Genomic DNA, 24,484 nt, shown 5'->3' with positions numbered 1-24,484 from the left:
ATTATTCCTGCCCTTTTTTAGAACATCGCCTCTTTTTGAACAAGCATTCAAAAATAATGTCTAGTTCATTATAACATGAAGAACCTTCATCAAGGAAGCAGACTGAAGCCACATAACGAAATGTAAAGCCTGACCAGGAATATAATATGATCACGCGCCATGTTGCGGAATTTCACTGGAACTATTTTTTTCATACTATACTGAACTGTCACTCTATACATGAGAATAACAGCGCCCTCTTGACAACGATCATATATTACTGATCACCTGGTCGGAGTTTAACTACCTAGAGATATGCTAGCGATGAATATACCAGTCTTAACCCTTTAATCGCCAAGCACTGACTTAACACTAACTCGGCAAGTGTACGGATTTCGGTTTATTGTGCGTTGCGACTTTAGTAGTGAGGGTAGGCGGATGCTTTGGAGGGGCGCGCAGTTTTAAAATGGTTTCTCCAATAAATCATAGAAAACTTGCTACCGGATATTAACGTTTTCCAATGGACTAGTATGTGGAGACCTAGTGATAATTCAATAATAAAATATATAGCTGTTCAAGCAGATCTTGTCGGTAGAAAAAGGCGGCAAATTTGAAAAATGTAGGCGCGAAGGGATATCGTCCCATAGAAAATTTGAATTTCGCGCCTTTATTTTCTGACAAGATTTGCTTGACCAAGTAATATTTAAAGGGCCCTCCACACTCGTGCGCGAAGCCGCGAACCATAGAAGGTAGCATCCTATAGAAGTGGTCTACGCGTGCCTCCGTGAGGGACAAAACATATAAATTCGACCAATCATAGCGTCGCGTTATGGTGGGCAACAAATGAATTCGACCAATCATGGTGGTCAATTTACGGTGGGGAATAAAACAAGATGTCAGACAGTGACAAGGACAAACAATAATAGCGTTTTCGCTGCTACTCCTACTGAAAGATACATAAGACTATCCCGTTCTGTCAGTTATCCCCACCACTCATGCCCAATCCAGTTATACTAGATTCATGCCGCGAACGCGAAATGTTTTGGTTTGTGTCATACGTTTAGAAACAAACGTAACGCAACATCATTTATGGCATTTAACGTTGCTATAACCAGATAACATATCCTTACTTGAACCTCTCAGACATACAAAGGTTTGAAATAAAGACATTTAAACACAAGCGGACTTATCTAAAATAAATAAACCGAAAAAGATAAATGTTTTTATTTCCAATTTGTTTACTAACAAACGCTGCTGAACGCATCGAGGAACTGTCAAATACGTTCGAAAACTAGTTATCACTTAAGTATAAATTTCTATTAAAGCAAAATGTAATGAAATATTCCAGAATCATATAAAAAATCTATACATAAATTAATAATTTTAAATTCTTTCCCTAATTTTATTATTTTAGCAATTTGTCGCCATTTAGTGCCAATCCTAGAATGATTCTATCAGCTGAACATCAGCTGTCATGCAGCTGTCAAACGAATATAGTTTCCGAACGCACCGTGAGCGCTCTCAACGAAGGACGTCGTGAAAAACTAGGAAAAACCAAATCAAAGTCGTCCATATTTGTTTGGTGCGCTCTTGCCCGCGGTTATTGAAAATTTTAGGACCAACGAGTCAGTGAAATTTTGCAGAGTGGCGAAGATCACGCCGTACCCGAGCATGAGTTACTCAGGGAGGAGTAAATTCGAGGTAGGCGTCCATCGATCGACATCGCTAACATGTTTGTGTTTTCGTTTTGATCAGAAACAGCTGACATATCTGTACCTATATGCAAGTACATGCCCTATTCCTTTGTTCTCCCACGCGATGATTATTAATATTTAACACCATTTACAAAGTTTACAAGAAAAGCGACAGTAAAAGATCGCAAATGATAAACAATGCGTGTTGCGTTCTATTTTTAAACTTTTTTTTTAACTTGTTTTTATCAAGTGCGTTTTTATTATGCAAATAGTCGAGGGCTGTTGTTGTTGTGCCGGTTTTTTTCGGATTAGGCTGGTGATGTCGCTGGATTAAGTAATTTCCCTTTGTTAGGCAAGTGTATTGACCCCTGCGCGTACAATAACCCGCGCGCTGATACCGTTATGTAGGTAGACCGCGAAATTTAACGGCCTTGTGTGACCCTCGCGTCAGGTATTAGTGCATGCATTAAAAGAAAAAAAAATACCAGTTTAAAAAAAGTTTATTATAAAACCACATTATAATATTTATGCATTCGGCTGATTTTTGGGGCTGCTTTTATATAAATAAAATTAAACAAAACATTGGTATAATTAACTTATTTATTTAATTAGTATTTAATGATAATAAAATTTAATATGAGTTTTACATGCTAGTAATTTAGCAATTAGCATTAACGTTATACACATCTACAATACATAAGTTTCAACTTTCAATGTTTTATTACAAAAAAAAAAATATAATAATCTCACTTCAACATCAACATAGACTAGAGTCTTTGTTTATAAACATATCTGATAAGTTATCACATAGAATGACTGATAAGGGTCTGCCTAATGGAACCAATTAATATTCCTTATCAGACTTGTTTATTTACATTCATGCAGTTTTAAATGTCTTGATAAGCCTGTTATGAATGACGTCATAAGAAAAAAATAAAATTAGTTACATATTTACATTTTTTGTTTACACACACACTTGTAGTTTAGTTTAAAGGACCACGTGACTTGGTCACTTATTGGACTGAACTAGGGACTAGGGGTATTTTATTTTGAGTTTTATAACCATTTGGAAATTTGGTAGAGACATAGTTCAGGGCTATAACCGCAAAAATCGAAGTTCGCAAATTGCGGGCATTTTTCTCTGTCACTCTAATTACGCCTTCATTGGAGTAAAAGAAAAAGATCCCCGCAATTTGCGAAACACGGTTTTCGCGGTAGCCCCTCAGATCAATCATCTTCCTAGTCCTAAGCTAAGTTCCTGGGAGCTGGGCGTCTGTTGTGCAACAAAGCCCAAGATTTGGCATTCTACATTAATAGTTTTTACGAGAGCGAGTTAGCAAGGGGTCTTATCGCTATAGAACGATCTCTTTCAAACTGCCTTGCTTGCTTGAATATAGAATATTTCGATTTATTTGTTCGTTTGTCAGATCGGTCGGTTCTCGGGTGAGGACGAAAACCACATAAACAAGAAGTTGCCTAAGGAGCTGCTGCTGCGGATCCTGTCCTACCTGGACGTGGTATCCCTCTGCCGCTGCGCCCAGGTAAAGTACTACACACACAGAATAGGCAGAATAGTACTAGGCAGGGATGTTGCGGATGCCGATTTATAGACATCCGCGGATTCGGATGCGGATGCGGATTTTTAAAGGCTCACATCCGCGGATGCGGAGGCGGATGTCAAGATAGGTACATGAAAAACGTCAAATATTACATTTTAGTAATTTTTATTTCAAAAAACAGGCCAAGTGCGAGTCGGACTCGCGTTCCAAGGGTTACGTACATTAAGTCCCACTCACGCTTGACTGCTAATTTCTAATAGGTTTTTGGCTAATGACTAAATTACCTAGCAGTCTAGCACTTACGCCGATGCTTAGACGTTCCTGTACCGACCTGTTCCACATCCGCATCCGCATTAAATCCGCATCGATTTTATACGGATGCGGATGCAGATGCGGATGTTGAAAATAATGCGGAAGTTCCGCGGTTGCGGATGCGGATATTCGCAACATCCCTGGTACTAGGTACAGAAGATTCACTCTCTAACAAAACGCGTCTATTACGACAGATATGACCGCTAGGTGGCGCAAGCGCGATCAGACGTCCGTCCCGTAGCGGTGCGCGCCAGCTACTATGGCTAGACACCAAAATTGGTGTGGGCCGCATGTACTTGTAGTGACGCGACGAAATCGTGGAGTGAGCCACGCCTGGTAGTACCTACCTTAGTTACTTTACTGGCTGAGACCCAAATATCATCTTGGCCTATGACATGAGAACGCCACTCTTTCTTATTCTGCGCCACTTTACGCCAGGCTTCTCTGAAGAGGATGAAAGAGCATCGAGCAAGAAGTTAATGTTGTGTGCCCTTACAGGGTGTCATGGTCTGACTTGTATTTTATTGTATAACATCTGGATTTACTTATGTACATGACTTTACAACAAAATAAATGAAATGAAATGAAATGAGTGGATCCACCGGGGTTCCGTCCGGACGTCCCAGATACCGCTGGCGAACAAAGCAAGATTTATATTCATAGGCCCTTTGAATCTTCCAATAAACATTTTCAACATGATCGCTTGATTAGACCCGAAATGTTGAAATAGCTTGCGAATCCCTGCATATCTATGGGTGTTACATGCGCGTTGTGGACCCTATGACCTGTGCACTCTTTTTTTCTAAGAACCCCATCCTGTAAACCCTCTGGAAAACCTCGGCAACTCATTCCACAGCCGGAGCGTCCAAGGCGTAAGCAAACGCTTTCCTTACACTACTGTCTACTTCTAAGAAATCATATTGACAACCCATCCGTTCTGGAGCGTATGCGTATTTTTACCCCCGACAACTACATAGCTGCAGTAGGGCGAAGCGCACGTAGAGCCAGAAACCTTTTCGCATATCCAAATGTTCGCACCTATCACGGTTCGAACCATAGAGAAAAAAATACATAGAGTGCTCACTCCATACATCAGTTTTAGTACCAAAAAGACTATTAGCATCTAGCATCGAGTAGCGGAACTATCAGTACTGCTACTTGACAATAGATGTAGCACCGACCGGAAAGTCTTATGCTGTTGAGATAAGACTTTCCGGTCGGTGCTACATCTATTGTCAAGTAGCAGTACTGATAGTTCCGCTACTCGATGCTAGATGTAGACACTGAAATTAATAGTCTGAACTGATGTATGGAGTGAGCATTCTATGTATTTTTTTCTCTATGGTTCGAACGCACCCACGTACCGAGCAATAGAATTACTCAATAACTTCTTAGCTACAGTTCAAAACGCAGACATATTCGCAGACAAGTGGCCGTCCTTACAACATAGTATCAGGATGTTTTTAAACTCAACCTACGTAAATTAGTACCTACAATATCAGGATTTACAAAGTCGTTTTTTTTAACTCTGCGAGTACCTATGTAAATTAGTATAGTTTCATGCCTTTTTTTAATCTATGTTATGTTAAGATAGTTATGACTATGTATTAACAGTATAAGTGTTTTGGCATATCTAAAGCTGTAAACTTATACCTGTATTTATTTAAAGAATAAAGAATCTAAGCTTGACATGCTAAAGAATAAAGGGAGAATTTTTTCAAAACCCTGCGGTTTCAGATGTCTGTTTGTTGTAGGTTTCTAAACTATGGAACATACTGGCTTTGGACGGCTCCAACTGGCAGCGGATAGACCTCTTCGAGTTCCAGAGAGACGTCGAGGTGAGCTAATACATTAATATTACATTATGTACACCCAGTACACCCACACATATACCGTGTAACAGTGGCGGCGCGTCAAACATATCCATAGGCAAGCCGGGGCTAATTTGGCTTACATATTTCCTTTACAACTCTGCTCAAACGTCCAAAAACAGGCAAGCCGGTGGGAATCGGCTTTTATGGACGCGCCGCCACTGCTGTGTAGTATAAATTGTACTTAGATATGGAAGAGTGGTGCCTCCTAGCACAGGTTATTTTGTAAATAACTTACAGGGATGTCTTCCTTGTAAAATATGTATAACGGTTTAGAATGAAATAAAGATTTTTTTTCTTATGTATCATATGTAGGTTTAGAGTCCATCTAAGCTTTTTATATATCGAGTATCGACTTCGCAACGACGAAGTGTGACGGCGCCGTAAACGTCGCATTTTGCAGAGGAATTCTATGTTTAATTGTTTATGTTGGTACTTCCACACTCTGTCAAGTTAGTCGTCGCAGAGTTAATATAACCGCTTTTGAGAATTCTTATAACCAAAATTTTTAGGGTTCCGTACCCAAAGGGTAAAAAACGGGACCCTATTACTAAGACTTCGCCGTCCGTCCGTCCGTCTGTCACCAGGCTGTATCTCATGATTACTCATGAACCGCGATACCTATAGTTCGTTTTTTTTAGCATTAGAAAGAACTTGCAAGAAGGTAAGCGATCTTGACATGTCTTTTAATTGAAAAACGCTTTTTAAAAATCAAAAACTATTACTTATGAAAGCAGAAGAATATAAATGATCGTATTAGATTCATAATTGTTACATGTTTGCCGTAACTTATTTTTAAAATGTGTTTTTCAATTAAAAGACACATCAAGATTGTTTACCTTATTTCTAATGCTAAAAAAACGAACTATAGACAGTTGACATTTTCACAAATGATGTATCTCTGTTGCCGCTATAACAACAAATACTACAAAATAAATAAAATAAATATTTAAGGGGGGCTCCCATACAACAAACACAATGCTTTTGCTCTATTTTTTGTTGATGGTGCGGAACCCTCCGTGCGCGAGTCCGACTCGCACTTGGCCGGTTTTTTTCAGGTGCTGTTGTTTATTTGGTGATAAATAGTAGAAATATTGCCACATAGTTACCACTAATAATAATAAATAATAAATCATTTATTCCAGACAACAACGATCCATAGGTATACATTTAAGATAATATTAAAAGAAATAAAATTAGGTATAGGTATAACATAAAGATTCATGACTAGACATTACAATTAAATTAAACATAGCATTAAATAAACTAAACCAATTCACCATTATTGTTTGATTCCAGGGTCCCGTGATAGAGAACATATCGCAGCGCTGCGGCGGGTTCCTTCGACAGCTGTCGCTCCGAGGGTGCGAGAGCATAGCTGATGGCTCTATGAAAACACTTGCACAGGTACACTTAGATTATGGGATATACCTATTACCATAGAGAAATAAAGACAAGAGTGCTCACTCCATACATCAGTTCAGACTATTAATTTCAGTGTCTACATCTAGCATCGAGTAGCGGAACTATCAGTACTGCTACTTGACAATAGATGTAGCACCGACCGGAAAGTCTTATTTCAACAGCATAAGACTTTCCTGTCGGTGCTACATCTATTGTCAAGTAGCAGTACTGATAGTTCCGCTACTCGATGCTAGATGCTAATAGTCTTTTTGGTACTAAAACTGATGTATGGAGTGAGCACTCTATGTATTTTTTCTCTATGCTATTACGTACCAATGGTGGAGCGTCAATCGAACATGATATTGCAATCAGTCCATCGGATTGTCCATTTTTCGAACGGTTGAGAGTTTTTAATAGTCTGTATGTTTTGTTTACAAGCAATCGAACAACGATGAAATGTAACCATAACAGTACCGCAGATAAGATATAAATGACACACCATTTTCGAACAATTCAAACGTAGTGTTGCTAACCCGCGATTTTTCAACTTTTCCGCCTTTTTCTACTGACGAGATTTGCTTGACCAAGTATAATAAACAGTGATCGGGGATTTCTAATTTCTATGCCACTTGGGGTGAATGACCTCAATCATTATGCTAGTATGGATATGCCGCTGGATTCCGGGATTCGTGTGCGATATAAGAGAGTGTTTTGGCATGTTACTGTTAATCAATTAATCATGCATTGCATATATTATTAATATTAATAATTGAAAATTTGATTACAGATCAATTGAATATATTATCAATAAAACCACTAAGCTCGCATTACCTTATCGTGTACCGTTTTGCATTGCCTTTCAACGACCGAGTCGAGACCCATGTTTTTTACAGTCCTTTATTTTATAAACGAATTACCAACACCGAAATAGCGTTTACTTTTCGAACAGTTTTGTTCCTATCGCGGGCCAAGTGGCGTATCCATATTACCATTTCGACTTGATATCCCGCGGTGTGGCATAGAAATCCCCGATCACTGATAATAAACAAATGGATACCTAAATTAAAAATTGATTGAATAATTTGTTATTGTTGTTAATATTTAATATGTTTCTCCCAGTCATGCCCGAACATCGAAGATTTGAACCTAAACAAATGCAAAAAGGTCACCGACCAGACCTGCCAGGCACTCGGCAGGAGGTGCACCAAGCTACAGAGGTCAGTGTTCTTATTTTTCTCAAAAATGGACGGTAAAGTCGACGTTGCCGGCTAAAAAATAGGTTGCGAAGTGTGTAGTTTATGGTCACTCAAAAAATTAAAAAGTTAAAAACGTAACGTAAGTTCTCGATTTCGGGACTGCAATGTTGCATACAAATTCCATTATTTTACGAGTTCAAAACTTTTTAAAACTTTAAATGGCCATATCAAATGAAGGCATAGGTCCATTAAACAGCCAAACAGATGATCAGCACTTATTATTATAATGTTGGTACCGCGACTATTTAGGTGTCTCAAATACGTTGGCGTATTTTCAGCAGAAAAATACACTTCTTTTTTTTTTAAAGCGGCAAGCATATCTTTTTAATGGTTTTACTTTTTTCTGTGAAAATTAGAACGTTGCTTCTGTAAAATATTTCTATTTCTTGCACCATTTTTGAGAAAAGCACTATATATGACTCGGCTGGAAGGCTACTTGCTGGCTTCGGATTCAATTAAACGGACTCCCAAGGTCGTCCGTTTAAAACGAATCCTCAGCCTGCAAGTAGCTACTTCCGAACCTCGACAATAATGTACTAATATTTTACTTCGTCTGCATATAATGATCCACTATAACTATAACTTTAAATTTTTTTGAATTCCATAGTTGAATAGGGTAATTGACTGTATTTAAAATAAAATATTTTACACCATGCATGAAATAAAGCAGTTACCAATTTTAAAACACAATTTATATTTTAAAATGCGTAATGAAACTATAAAGAGTAGGTGAGATGATTTGATGTGACGTCACATGCTAGTGTTTCATATAAATTCCATAGTAGCATAATCGTTTTGACAGTTCAAAAAAGAAACTAATTTGACTAGTAGTCAAATACCCTACAGTATAAACAGGGATTAAATAGGGTGTGTTGACCCTTGCTTGTGTTTGTGACTTGCAGAATAAACCTGGACTCCTGTCCCAGCATTTCGGACATATCACTGAAAGCGTTGTCGGATGGATGTCCGGTAAGTTTTCACTATAATAGACAATGACCTTTTATTTACGTAGACGTGTGACGTTCATAGCAGGGATGTTGCGAATATCCGCATCCGCAACCGCGGAACTTCCGCATTATTTTCAACATCCGCATCCGCATAAAATCGATGCGGATTTAATGCGGATGCGGATGTGGAACAGGTCAGTACAGGAACGTCTTAGCATCGGCGTAAGTGTTAGACTGCTAGGTAATTTAGTCATTAGCAGTGATCGGGGATTTCTATGCCACTTGGGGTGAATGACCTCAATCATTATGCTAGTATGGATATGCCGCGGGATTCCGGGATTCGTGTGCGATATAGGAGAGTGTTTTGGCATGTTACTGTTAATCAATTAATCATGCATTGCATATATTATTAATATTAATAATTGAAAATTTGAAATTGAAAAATTGAAAACTTAATAATTTTTTGAATAATATTTTTTCTTTAAATCATAACCAACACTGTTTTTTTACAGTCCTTAATTTTATAAACGAATTACCAACACCGAAATAGCGTTTACTTTTCGAACAGTTTTGTTCCTATCGCGGGCCAAGTGGCGTATCCATATTACCATTTCGACTTGATATCCCGCGGTGTGGCATAGAAATCCCCGATCACTGGTCATTAGCCAAAAAAACCTATTAGAAATTAGCAGTCAAGCGTGAGTGGGACTTAATGTACGGACCCTTGGAACGCGAGTCCGACTCGCACTTGGCCGGTTTTTTTAAATAAAAATTACTAAAATGTAATATTTGACGTTTTTATGTATCTATCTTGACATCCGCATCCGCGGATGTGAGCCTTTAAAAATCCGCATCCTCATCCGCGGATGTCAAAAAATAGGCATCCGCAACATCCCTGGTTCATAGTTGACAAAACTAAAATTTGATCCAACGATTTTGTCAACTTGACACGTTCAGGCGTCACCCATACGACTAACTCAATATAGGTTCCGTAACCTGTATTTTACATAGTTAATGTTTGTATATGAACCTGGTTCTTCAACCAAGTGATAATCATTTATAGAGAATGCTAATTGAAACTTGAAAATAACATTTTTTTTAAATATAATTAAGCAGGGTTCGAAAGAATCGAAAGGATAATTAACAATGATAGTTATCTTGATAATTATCGTGATTTTTATGCCTTATAATTATCGATTTGATATAAAACCTAAAATATAAAAAAAACGCCCCATCATTATTTTTTACTATCAAGGAATTCGAATCCGATAATTATCAAAGACTATAATTATCTGGATTATTATACAATGGGACTTAATCGCGTATCTAAGTTTTAAGATTTACCTCCGACGTTTCGAGGACGGCGTTGTCCCCGTCCACATGGAATCCAGTCATTAGTAAATGTAAGCGTAAACGAATATCGACAATCGATAAATCGAATATCGTTAGTGTTGTGTGTCGACTGAGTGACATCCCTAGTGCGCAAAACGTTCAAGCGGATAAACAAGACCAAGTGCGGGTAGTTCGAAAAACTCGCGCGGTTAGACGATGCTGATGTCAACTTAAGCCAGTCTTCTCCGAGACCACGGGGACAACGCCGTCCTCGAAACGTCGGAGGTAAATCTTTAAACTTAGATACGCGATTAAGTCCCGTTGTATAATTTAATAATGTGTAAAAATCGTGAAAGTTTAAATCAGAATTATCTGGATACTTTCGAACACTGTATTAATTAAGTATATAATTGTTTATAATTGTAATATTTAGCTCCTGACTCACGTAAACGTGTCGTGGTGCCAGTCCATCACGGAGAACGGCGTGGAGGCTCTGGCCAGGGGCTGTCCCAAACTGAAGAGCTTCATATGCAGAGGTATAGTCTGTCAAGCCGGTTATATTGACATATACATAGTTGCTTTTTTTCCTATTATCGTAACATATTAATTTTGAATTTTTGACATTACCTAGGCTAGTCGTATCTTAAATATTTTAAAATTATTATGGACATTTTTATTTTTTATATTCTTAATTAATTTGACTGATTTTTACTTTACTGTTTACTCATTTCTATTTTATAGAAAGTGGTCGTTTTATATTATATTACTGTTTTATTTTTTAGATTATTATTCTAATTATTATTATTGATATTGTGTTGTGACGATCTTTTTGTGAATGCATTTTATTTTGACATGTAAAATTTAATGTACATTTTCAATAAGAAATAAATTAATCTAATCTAATCTATGTCAGTAGCGATATAAGCAAACTAAAGTACGGTATCCCTAGGAAACGAACAAGAAGCAGCAATGTACATCAAACAACGATGAAATGTAAACAAAACAGTTCCACAGATAACGTATAAATGACACGCGATTTGCGAGCAATTCAAACGTAGTGTTGCTAACCCGCGATTTTTCAAATTTGCCGCCTTTTTCTACTGACAAGATTTGCTTGACCAAGTATAAGTTACTGATGACCTTGTTTCTTACGATGCGTAGACAAAAGGCGCCGGAGTGCAGTAGCGGCTTTTTACTGAAAGTGTCGGTAATGTGACGCTATTTGTGTATTGTGTAATCATTCTGATAAAAACCTTCTACGCCAATCAATATAGAAAAGAAAAAAGTTTTGAAAATTAATTCCCGGCAGGCTGGAAATCGTTTTGGGGCGTTTTTTTTAAAGTTGTCCCCTACACTTTTTTTTCAAATTTTGGGATTTTTTATGTTAGGTATTTCTACTCAGAATCACGAGCTCTTTCTATCCTAATAGGAGAAAAAATGTGTCCTAAGGTTTTTATTTCCATTACGTCACCATTTTTCATAGACTTTTTATGGCGGTCGCGGAATGGAAAGACCGAAAAATTTATGAAAATTTTGGGACACTTTTTTTCTCCTATTAGGATAGAAAGAGTTCGTGATTCTGAGTAGAAATAACATAAAAAATCCCGAATTTGAAAAAAAGTGTAGGGGACAACTTAAAAAAAAACGCCTTTTGGTACCTTCATTTGGTCCGAAATGCGTGTATCTGATCTGTATCTGTATAGTATATTCCCACGGCTTGCCTAGTATACAGTATTTGTTCGGCAGGCTGTAAGAACGTGAACGACAGAGCCGTGTCGTGCCTGGCCACGTACTGCCCGGACCTCGAGGTGCTAAACGTACAGGGCTGCGAAGTAAGTGCCTTCTAAAATAATGTACATATTTTAAACGGTATAGTTTAGCGAGCACTCGAGCCTGAGGAAGGACCCCCGAAGGGCCCGAAACTTGTCGCCGATGGCGACTAAAACTTCAAGTGAGTGAAACCGTTGGCGTCTAAACAGTTTAAAATAGGTCTCACAAAAGTTTAATCTCGATTAATGTACATATTTGTACTTGTAGACAAAGCATTGTATAAAATAAAGAAAGAATTAATAAAAATTAATGTTGGTATGGGGTGGCATCGCTAGTGATAAATTTCTAATATCACTTGGAACTCCGGTAGCCGTTTAAGAAGTGTACGGTAGATCGCTAGGTAGAAGTCTCGGTAGCTCAGTTGGCAGAGCAATGGGCTAGTGATCCAGCGTCGCGAGTTTGAGCCTCGCCCGAGACGGAATTTTTCCACTTTTATTTATTTATAAGCTAAAATAAAGAAATTGATAGGTGGGCCAAAAGCTAACTCTGAAAGAACTTTGCACTAACGAGAAGTGGAAATGTAAAATGTTAAATTTCTATAAAAATATGACTTTAAAAATCACACTTTGCACGCTCTGTTTTGTCCAAGTCGGAGTATAGTTAGCTTAGACGAATTGAATTATTTTATTTTTAAACGCTTTTATATGAGTTAATTGATTTAGAGAAAGCCATTTTTATTCTGTACTTCTGTAGGGATTTTTTCAAACCCGACACGGCTATCCTGCAGGAAACACGCCCTCGTGTGTTAATGCAGAAATATGTTTAGTTTAATTTGTAATTTGTGTTCTTTTGTAAACTGGTTTGCACATTTACATTGTTAAATTATATTTTGTATTCCGAAATATGAAGAAAACAGGTATTATTTTTTTATATTTAACACATTCATTGCTACACAGCCAAACAAGACATCTGCGTCAGGCCACAAACATGTCGTCATATAAAGCTGTAGTATCACGCAGGGGTCGGAAACCAGTATTTGCTCCATACAAAATACCGGTATTATTACATTCTTTTTCGTTCTTTGGTTTATTATTTCATTTTTAATGGGACAATCTAATAATACAATGTTTTTACCTAAATATATGATTCAGTTCTACGTAAAGAGCATAAAATAATTCAAAATATTGGGCTGTTTCGGGGTTTCTAAGAAATACCGGTTCCGAGCCCTGGTACCACGATTCCGACTAGTCGGGTTTTCGGCACTGAATGTGTTAAGACTATAATCACCAAATAAATAATAGTACTACCTTACCTCCAGAAGACTCACTCTCTAACAAAACGCGTATGTTACGATCAGCACAGATATGGCCGCTAGGTGGCGACAGCGCCACGCGCGGCTTACGGCTTTCCCCAAAATTGGGGCGGAACGGATGTACTTTTAGCTACCTGTAGCAAAGCGACGAAATCGCGGAGTGAGACACGCCTGCTATAATCAGCATACCCCGCAACGGAGCTAGCAAAACCGTAGCATATGACAGTTTTGTGTCAGGGTTGGCGATTATGATGAAACATTTTGCTTTAACTTTATTGTATGTAAGATTAATAAAATTGATCGAGAACCTTGTTGACCCTCTTCCGATATAACCCGGTTCAATTTACTGTCAAATAATATAAATTAACAGGTCAATGTCAATATTAGATGCGTCTCAATGTATCTGTTATTTTGTTTATAAAATCACGTTTTTTTTTGCATTTATTTCAAATATTAACATGGAATTTTTATTGCTTGATAATATTGGTGTGTTTGAAAACAACTGCTACAGATTTGCTAGCTCGGTTGCGAGGTATGATAATCAGAAATCATTGTCAGTATGTTTGATTTCTTCTAGAGCCTAACAGACGAGTCGATATCGAAGTTGTGCGGCGGTATGCGTCTCCTGTGCGTGTCGGGGTGCTCCCGGCTCACGGACGCGGCGCTCGCGGCGCTAGCGGCGCGCTGCCCCGAGCTGGTGACCCTCGAACTAGCGCAGTGCACGCAGCTCACGGACGCGGGCTTCCAGGCCCTGGCCAGGGTGGGTACACTGCTGTGTCTACTATCCTGTCTGCCTAAATCAACTTTTATTTTATTGGTTACTTATTTAGTCTACCATTGTAAAAATCGAATTCAGATATAGTGCATAATTGTTTTCACCACTCCAGCTGGGAAAGCCTTACTTTGCACTTCAAAAACTGATAGCAAAGTTGCATTGTATTCATATGTGAGGCAAAGTAATCAAATGCATATTTTGATTTTGTTTGATATTTTACATTTAATATTTGCTTCGGATTGGTGTGGTGAAAATTTTTGTGTTTCACTCGGGGGCAAATTTTGTTTAACCCTCGTGCTTTGAAACCCTCGCAACGCTCAAGATTCCATTTTTCGAACCACTCGCTACGCTCGTGGTTCAATTTTGGAATCTTTCGCTTGCTCGGGTATCAATATTAGCACGAGCGGTTAAACAACAACTTTGCCCCCGAGTGAAACAAATAACTATTTCCATCGTATTTTCTCGGAAACGTTCGTATTTGTCATGCTACTTCAACGATAAGTGAACGTGACGTCACAGTCACTAAGAGTCCATCTTGAAGTATGGACAAAACAAGAAATTTGCGGTTTTGTCTGTGAAATATTACGTTTATGTATATAGTTGCCATACAATCTGTTTTTGGATAAAATGTAAGAAAGCGAATGATATCCTTATTTCAGTCCTTTTTGTAAGTTAATAAAAAACTTGAAACTTGAAACTTTCTGTTCCTGTATTTTTGTATTATTACCATTGTATAAAGTGCTCATTTGCTTTGTATTTTACTATATTTTGGTATAAAATTCAACATGTCTCATCATCCCTATGAACTTGGTTTGCCTTTAACCTTTTCGACGCCGTGTCAAACACAAAAGCTGTCACGCTGACGCCACGTCACCGAAGTGTCAAAACTGAAATTGAACTTTATGCACATGCACGTAGGTCTATGTTGCTCTGTGGTCTGTAACCGATTAATCGCTCTTTGGCGTTGAACCTACGGTGCGGATATATCGGTCATTGGCGTCCAAAACAGGGATGTTGCGGATGCCGATTTTTTGACATCCGCGGATACGGATGCGGATTTTTAAAGGCTCACATCCGCGGATGCGGATGCGGATGTCAAGATAGGTACATAAAAAACGTCAAATATTACTTTTAGTAATTTTTATTTGAAAAAACCGGCCAAGTGCGAGTCGGACTCGCGTTCCAAGGGTTCCGTACATTAAGTCCCATTCACGCTTGACTGCTCATTTCTAATAGATTTTTTTTTGCTAATGACTAGATTACCTAGCAGTCTAGCACTTACGCCGATGCTAAGACGTTCCTGTACCGACCTGTTCCACATCCGCATCCGCATTATACTCCGCATCGATTTTATGCGGATGCGGATATTGAAAATAATGCGGAAGTTCCGCGGTTGCGGATGCGGATGCGGATATTCGCAACATCCCTGGTCCAAAAGGTTAAAATATTCCTCTTAATTTGTGATAAACTCACGATAAACGTTGTGGTGTGTTGCAGAGTTGTCGGATGCTGGAGCGGATGGACCTTGAGGAGTGCGTGCTCATCACAGACGTCACGCTCGTGCACTTGTCTATGGGCTGCCCAAGGCTCGAGAAACTGGTGACGTACATACATACATACATACATACATACAGAGTTGCCGGATGCTGGAGCGGATGGACCTTGAGGAGTGCGTGCTCATCACAGACGTCACGCTCGTGCACTTGTCTATGGGCTGCCCAAGGCTCGAGAAACTGGTGACGTACATACATACATACATACAGAGTTGCCGGATGCTGGAGCGGATGGACCTTGAGGAGTGCGTGCTCATCACAGACGTCACGCTCGTGCACTTGTCTATGGGCTGCCCAAGGCTCGAGAAACTGGTGACGTACATACATACATACATACATACATACATACATACATACATACATATAATCACGCCTATTTCCCGGAGGGGTAGGCAGAGACCAGGGATGTTGCGGATGCAGATTTTTTGACATCCTCGGATGCGGATGCGGATATTTAAAGGCTCACATCCGCGGATGCGGATGCGGATGTCAAGATTAGGTACTTAGAAAACGTCAAATATTACATTTTTAGTATTTTTTTATTAAAAAAAAACGAAACGTTTAGTATTTGAGCAAGAATATAGGTGCGTTATACTCATTGATGTAGTATAAAGAACTGGATACACAATCAGCCGCCAAAAATGGACCCACAAAAGTAATGTCAATACAGATCATGCATTACTTTTACGTTTAGTCTTGTTTGAAACGCTCAAATGTGAAGTTGTCAACAATTACGAAATGTACCGTTAAAATATGTAAAAATAACAATGATAAAACAAGGAAAAAGGATGGAATGTATTTCTTTCGGTTACTTCTTTGGATAGCATTACATAATTTATGTAATCTGGTGGTAATTTATGGTTTTGAATAAATTAATTTGTTAGTACCAAAGAAGGGATGTCAAGGAACAAAAATCTAATGAGTCGATGTGAGGTCAATATTTTTTTATATTTTTATATGGAATTCATAAGGAATAATATTATGTTTAAATTCAAGATTTCCAAGAAAACCTATGCGACGTGCAAAGTGGACTGCTATTTAATTATAGCAAGAGATAGGGGTGATGCAGTTTTAAACAAGGCAAAACGGCACTTGTGTGTTCGGCCCATTTGCCTGTTTCCGACATATACACCACCAATAAGGGCTTATATCGACAAACTGTAAATGCTAAACCTGTCTGAACACAGTGACAACCACAGGATTTTTTTTATACTTTTAGACTTTATAAAAAAAAACCAATCAGTACCTAAATGTCCCCGTGCACCCGTGCTATGAGTAAATGTGGATCTTAAATACACAGTTATTTAATAAGTAGAATTTATTTCAAGGAAATTAGTATTTAAAGACGTATAATTACGAATTAAAAATTTATTTGAGCTCCCGATTAAATTAAATTTATTTTATTTATTACTTCAATTGGTTTTCCTGTACAGTCATATTAAAGTGTACCAAAGTGACTCCATTCGCTCATTATTCTCGTTTGACGTTGTTTGACGTAAATACGTTACGTTTAGTGCCATCGGAATAAATTTTTTGACAGTGTTGGTACTTATCTTTGCAAATTTGACACTTAATGCTTACGACATTAAGCTCTTTTCTGTACGAAACATTTATCTTGACTCAAAATTTACGTAAGCGTTTTTATCATCAATGCAAATGGTGCGAAACGTCATTGGGATCCACATTTCTTGACATTTTTGTTCTGCTTTGTGTGTCTATTTCTTTTATATTAAGTCAGTGGTTATACTTAATAAACAGTAACTTGGCCGACTTTTCTGGATCTAGACGATTTCGTTATAGGTAATGACGAAATTACCTAGCACTTACGCCGCCGCTAAGACGTTCCTGTACCGACTTGTTCGACATCCGCATCCGCATAAGCTCCGCATCGATTTTATGCGGATGCGGATGCAGATGCGGATGTTGAAAATAATGCGGAAGTTCCGCGGTTGCGGATGCGGATGCAGATGCGGATGTTGAAAATAATGCGGAAGTTCCGCGGTTGCGGATGCGGATGCGGATGTTCGCAACATCCCTGGCAGAGACCACGGATTTCCACTTGCTACGATCCTGACATACCTCTTTCGCTTGTTAACGGTAACGTTTCTTATGTAAATAAGTAAAATCATTTCATAACATAATAATTTAAACTGTCGCGTTTTGTACACATATTTAATTACACAAGCGGGTCTACCGCGATACAGTTTCATTGTAACGTCGGAATTTAAGATAAAAACAATGAAACTATATCGCGGTAGAGCCGTTTGTGTAATTAAATATTCGTTTCGTAAGAGTCATGCAATTAAATTAAGTAACAAATTAAAATAAAACAAAATCAAAAATATTTTTCGCCTTTCGATTATTTGAAAATCAACTCATAAATATTTAAATATGATATATCATCATTATATCTTATACCTACGTGGGCCATACTGAAAGTTTCTGGATTCTGATATATGAGAAAACTTATTTTTTCTAAGTGGCCAGTCCAGGAATTTTCAGTATGACCTAAGTAAAACCAAGTACCCACCGCGTCTGTATGTTTGTGTGTGTGTGTGTTTGTTCGCGATAAAGTCAAAAACTACTGAACTGATTTTCATGCGGTTTTCACCTATCAATAGAGTCATTCGTGAGGAAGGTTTAGGTGTATAATTTGTTAAGGTTTTGTGTAACCCGTGCAATGCCGGGTCGGGTCGCTAGGCACTACATAGTATAAAACAGATTCGCTTCCCGCTGTCTGTCTGTCCCCATGTATGCTTAGATCTTTAAAACTACGCAACGGATTTTGATGCGGTTGATTCAAGAGGAAGGTTTATGTATAATTTGTTAACCCGTGCGAAGCCGGGTCGGGTCGCTAGTATAATATATATTGTTGTTGGCAGACGTTGTCTCACTGCGAGCTGATAACGGACAACGGCATCAAGCAACTCTCCATGTCCCCCTGCGCCGCGGAGCACCTCACCGTGTTGGGTATGTCGCCAACCCTGCTTGTACATGTACCTATACGTACAATGTACAAGCAGGGCATATATGTATGTCCAAATAACATTTTCACCACATCGGCTGGTAAAGGCTATCTAGATTGTTCAAAAACTGATGAGAAAGTTACATTTTATCCACATGTGTGGTGTAATCTGATGCAAATTTTTAGTTGTTTCCTTATGTTGGCTAGTAGAATTGACTTTTGAATGATAAATATTTAATTACGTTAATTTTGAATCGATTTGCTTGGATTTTGTTTAATATTTTGCACGCTCGCAACGCTCAAGATTCCACTTTTCTAACCAGTCGCTACGCTCGTGGTTCAATTTTAGAAGCTTTCGTTTGAGCGGGTATCAATACAGCAACTTTGCCCCCTTGTAAAACAAAAAATAACTATTTCAAATTCCATGGAATTTTGGACTGTTTTTGAAACTGTACCCGGTTTTTTCTAACTATATTAATTAGAGAGGGAAGGATAGTTACTGACACTAGTTACTCGCGGGTGAGATACTGTCGCTCCGCTCCTGCGCTAGGCCTACTGGTGTTGCTCCAGTTGATGATCCTCGAAACGGATCGAAATAATATAGCAGTCATAAACTAAAATCTCCTTAATAAATAATAACATCATTAAAATCGTGTTAATAACCGATTAAAGAAAAGTAGTCTATATTTTAAACATGGAGCTATCAAAATGAAATGGGGTTGGCCGGTCGAAGTACGAGTATTATGCAGATGGCGCCATCATAGCTTGCCCTGTCAGTCCCTAGAAATGTGTCAAATTCTTGTTTTTTAATGCCCTGGACGCCAGCCCTTTAGGCCAAATTTCATAGAAAAAGGGGCAAGCTATGATGGCGCCATCTATGCAAACCTTTGACAGTTGCCAACCACATTGACATTAAGTTGTTTCCAGGTCTAGACAACTGTCCCCTCGTGACGGACGGAGCCCTAGAGCACCTCACATCCTGCCACAACCTACAGCTGATCGAGCTATACGACTGCCAGCTGGTCACAAGGAACGCCATCCGGAAACTTAGGGTATGGCCCACATGTCTGAAAATGTAGGGTAAACTACCTACACAATTTGTATCATAAAATAAGATTTGGCAAAAATGAAATGTTTGGTACAAGCTTTTATCGCTGACTGTGCTTTTCTTACGACAGACAACTAATACTCATCGAGACGATTCTAAATACCCCTAACCATAGAGAAAAAAATACATAGAGTGCTCACTCCATACATCAGTTTTAGTACCAAAAAGATAGCATCTCTAGCATCGAGCAGCGGAACTATCAGTACTGCTACTTGACAATAGATGTAGCACCGACCGGAAAGTCTTATGCTGTTGAGATAAGACTTTCCGGTCGGTGCTACATCTATTGTCAAGTAGCAGTACTGATAGTTCCGCTACTCGATGCTAGATGTAGACACTGAAATTAATAGTCTGAACTGATGTATGGAGTGAGCACTTATGTCTTTATTTATCTATACCCTAACACAATTAGGTTGCGTTGTTTCATCACAGAGTTCCTATGGCCACCTCCTGTCTCCATCATCAGATCAGCTCTATGTCATAATAATATTGCATTGTCATCCGATTTATACATGCATGCAAAATTTTAGCTCAATCGGAAACGGAGTGGATCAAATTTAACTTGCAAGATTTGATTACAGACAGACAGACAACGGGACAGGTGAAACTAAACAAAAGCTTATAAAAATCTGCTAATATTTTCAATCAAATGATAATAATGTGTATGATTTTTTTAACACATTCAGTCCCGAAAAAGCGCACATTATCAGTACTGATAGTTAACAATAGATGTCGGAACTAAAACTCTAATGCTCGACAATTAACCTTTTCGACGCCGTGTCAAACACAAAAGCTGTCACGCTGACGCCACGTCACCGAAGTGTCAAAACTGAAATTGAACTTTATGCATGCACCTAGGTCTATGTTGCTCTGTGGTCTATGACCGATTAATCCGTCTTTGGCGTTGGACCTGCGGTGCGTATATATCGGTCATTGGCGTCCAAAAGGTTAACTTATATTATAACCGGATGCACCGGAACTCTATTTTCAACTCCTTCCGCTTATAATATTAGTTTTAAATTGTATTAGCAGTACAGTTTTCGTCAGTAGCGACACTTGTGACATCTGGTGTCAAGTAGTGACACCAGATGTCCAAGGTACTGATAGTTCCACTACTTGACGTTAGATGTCGACTACGAAATAACTGGCGTTTTGGTAAGAAAACTGATGTATGGAGTTACCACTCTTTCTTCACTACATAATAAATAAATATAATAATAAAAAACATTTATTTCAGACATAAAGTCCATAAAACAAGACAAAGTCGCTTCCCGCTGTCTGTGTGTCTGTCTGTATGCTTAGATCTTCAAAACTACGCAACGGATTATGATGCGGTTTTTAGGGTTCCGTAGCCAAGTGGCAAAAAACGGAACCCTTATAGATTCGTCATGTCTGTCTGTCCGTCTGTCTGTCCGTCCGTATGTCACAGCCACTTTTCTCCGAAACTATAAGAACTATACTGTTGAAACTTGGTAAGTAGATGTATTCTGTGAACCGCATTAAGATTTTCACACAAAAATAGAAAAAAAACAATGAATTTTTGGGGTTCCCCATACTTGGAACTGAAACTCAAAATTTTTTTTTTCATCAAACCCATACGTGTGGGGTATCTATGGATAGGTCTTCAAAAATGATATTGAGGTTCCTAATATCATTTTTTTCTAAACTGAATAGTTTGCGCGAGAGACACTTCCAAAGTGGTAAAATGTGTGTCCCCCCCCCCCTAACTTCTAAAATAAGAGAATGATAAAACTAAAAAAATATATGATGTACATTACCATGCAAACTTCCACCGAAAATTGGTTTGAACGAGATCTAGTAAGCAGTTTTTTTTAATACGTCAAAATCCCCTAAATACGGAACCCTTCATGGGCGAGTCCGACCCGCACTTGGCCGCTTTTTTTTAATAAAAAAATACTACAAATTTAATATTTGACATTTTCTAAGTACCTAATCTTGACATCCGCATCCGCATCCGCGGATGTGAGCCTTTAAATATCCTCATCCGCATCCGCATCCGCGGATGTCAAAAAATCTACATCCTTAACATGCCTGGTCCGTAGGCAGCCAAAGGAACTCCTCGATGGAAAAACACAAACACAACGAGTTAGGCTCATTACTCTCATTAGAAAGGTCTCAAGCAAGAAGTACTCGCTAGATAGACATGCAAATAAGAATAAGTACAGTCAGAAATAAAAGTGTGTCACAATTTTTGAAGTGAAAACTTCTTTAGCGGCGCTGGGCACTTTTTGAGGTGGGGAAAAAATGATAAACTCGAGACAGCGTAAGTTATTTATATTTCTGTATGGTAATATGAATAAGTTAATATTGTTGTGTGTACAGAACCACCTGCCCAACATAAAGGTGCACGCATACTTCGCGCCGGTCACGCCTCCCGCGGCGGGCGGCGCCGCGCGGCAGCGCTACTGCCGCTGCTGCGACATCATATGATCGCGCTACAACCACAACGGTAATCTATACATACATACATACATACATATGTGACGTTATCTATGAAAAGGGACCTTGTTGTCGATAGCGCTTACGCCATTATTAACGATGCTCCGATATAAATAGAATGCCGCGCGACGCTGTGCGGCGTAAGCGCCATCGACAATAAAGTCCCTTTTCATAGATAATGCCCCATATGTGCAAGTCCCAAAAAATTGGGAATTTGTCGGTTATAACAGAAAAAAAATCAAGAAATAAAATAAACATTTTTTTTATGCGATGCCTATACAAAAACAAAATAAAAAATCCAAAACTTTTTCATTAAAACTACATATATTTTTTAACTACATGACATTATACCAAATTATTTTCATTTTTGTATTACTTATTTCTTAAATCAGTAATAATACGCATTGTTCAAGCTAAAGTATTAAATAAAAAGCTTCTAATTAAAGTTCCACAAAGGTACTTAAGATTATATGTATGTATAAAAAATATATTTCCGATGTGTAACGCGCACCATAATTTTATTTTTATTTTTAAGGTGGTAACGTGAACCGGTAAATGTCTACGTGTCGTCAACTTCCAAACCGTGTGTGCTGTATACTGCGTGCTGCCAGTACTGCACGATTATAAGGTATGAGTGCTGGGACTGAACACTACATACTTGTGTGAATATTCACGGTTTTACGGCGTTGTTTGTCATTGTCTCAGGTAAGGCTCGGAACCGGTTTCTTTTCAAGGCAATGTATCTTATAAGATACATAATTTTACACACTGTTTTTGTATTTTGTTCTAAAAGCATTTTTTTGCTTTATCAGGCGCAAGTGAGGCTGAACTCGCGTTTTTTAAGTTTGTTAAGAAAAAGGTTAAAGGAACCGGTTAATTTAATACCGGTTTATTTCGGTTGAGCTTCAAACTTGAGAACGCAAACGTTTTAAGGGCTTTATTTGACATAAATGAACCGTTTATTCGATAAACGGCGGAGGGGGGCAGTGGGAAGGAGGGTAGATTGTTTTTTTTTTATCGGTATTAGAATGCTTCATTATTGTTTATCACCAGTTTTAAAGGTTCTATACCGGTTCCGCAAAACCTATAAAACTCTATGAAATGCCGGTTTTTAAATCATGTTTTTGAACAAATTTAAATAAAATGTTTCATGTCACATATGAAAAATAATTTAACCGGTATCCGAGCCTTGTTTTGCTAGTAGAGTAAATTGAAAAATCGGTAAAGTGGGTAATGATCATGAATGTCACTAATATCATAGATATATGGGCGTAAAAGAAATGAATGATTTAAAAAATACAAGCTTGAAAGAGCATATATTTAGATATACAACAGGAGGTACATATGTGAGCTGTATACAACGTGTAACACTAATGTAAATTTCAACGTTTTTTCTAAAATAAAAATAACAGCATCCGTTTAAGGTTTAAGGGAATATTCGGTATCGTGTTATGGCTTAAAAAGAAATACGGACGCTATCAGATATATCGGGGCGGCCAACGCGCTCACAAATATCTGAGCACGCCTCTATTGTCAAAGCGCTAGAGTGCGTGTTCGGATATTTTTGGGCACCTCGGTCGCTCCGATATATCTGATGGCGACTGTACAAGAAAAACAATTTACGACGAGATTTTTTGGCCTTTGTACGAGTATGGAAGATTGGATGAACAGCCCCATAGAAAAAAAAACTATCGGGACAAAAAAAAATCTTCTACTTTCCTCTAACGGTAACTATTTCGGTGAACGAAAACGGACGAAACCTGCATATATTTGTAAGAAAACCAAAAGGGTGTAATACAAATCAGTTACGGTATCTGAGCGTTTTCCAAAAAAAATTACATTTAATTCATGTCTTCAAAATATTGACTTCTTGGGCTCATTTTACTCAGAATCATATGTACATTCACGCCTCATGCATGAAAAAATGTGTCCCAAGATTTCCTTTCCAGATCGTCACATCTTTGTATGAATATTTTTTTATTTGTGTGAACGTGACGCATTGGAAATAGTTATTTGTACAACAAGTGATCAAAGTTTGATATTTCTTCGAGTGCTTATGTTGAGTCCCGTGCAAGCGAAAGATTCTATAATTTCTATAATTCTAATTTAGAATCTTGAGCGTAGTAAGGGACTCAACAGCGCACGAGATGTAAATAACTTTGATCTCGTGTAGTACACAACATTTTA

At 38.3% G+C, this 24,484-nt stretch overlaps 1 protein-coding gene across 1 annotated transcript; it reads left to right on the top strand.

Moving 5' to 3' along the window:
• Positions 1–1,482: 1,482 nt before the first annotated feature.
• LOC134659184 (F-box/LRR-repeat protein 20) lies at positions 1,483–22,307 on the top strand. Its single transcript, XM_063514817.1, has 13 exons — positions 1,483–1,680; positions 3,101–3,214; positions 5,299–5,382; positions 6,715–6,822; positions 7,939–8,036; positions 8,978–9,044; positions 10,788–10,890; positions 12,101–12,186; positions 14,014–14,196; positions 15,709–15,810; positions 18,647–18,734; positions 19,657–19,781; positions 22,181–22,307. The coding sequence occupies exons 1-13, from the start codon at positions 1,651–1,653 to the stop codon at positions 22,286–22,288; spliced, it is 1,296 nt and encodes a 431-aa protein (XP_063370887.1). The 5' UTR covers positions 1,483–1,650; the 3' UTR covers positions 22,289–22,307.
• The last annotated feature ends 2,177 nt before the right edge of the window (positions 22,308–24,484 follow it).

Source organism: Cydia amplana, chromosome 24 (assembly GCF_948474715.1).
Source record: "Cydia amplana chromosome 24, ilCydAmpl1.1, whole genome shotgun sequence".
In the NCBI taxonomy this organism is placed as follows: Eukaryota; Metazoa; Arthropoda; class Insecta; order Lepidoptera; family Tortricidae; genus Cydia; species Cydia amplana.
The sequence above is the reverse complement of the archived record's forward strand: the minus strand, read 5'-3'. Positions and strand labels throughout refer to the sequence as shown.

Bases quoted from the DNA above. Each gene is read 5' to 3' on its own strand.
- LOC134659184 (XM_063514817.1), top strand. From the start codon at position 1,651: ATGAGTTACTCAGGGAGGAGTAAATTCGAG. The intron at 1,681-3,100 runs GTAGGCGTCCAT...TTCGTTTGTCAG, and splicing joins CAGGGAGGAGTAAATTCGAG to ATCGGTCGGTTCTCGGGTGA. The intron at 12,187-14,013 runs GTAAGTGCCTTC...GATTTCTTCTAG, and splicing joins TAAACGTACAGGGCTGCGAA to AGCCTAACAGACGAGTCGAT.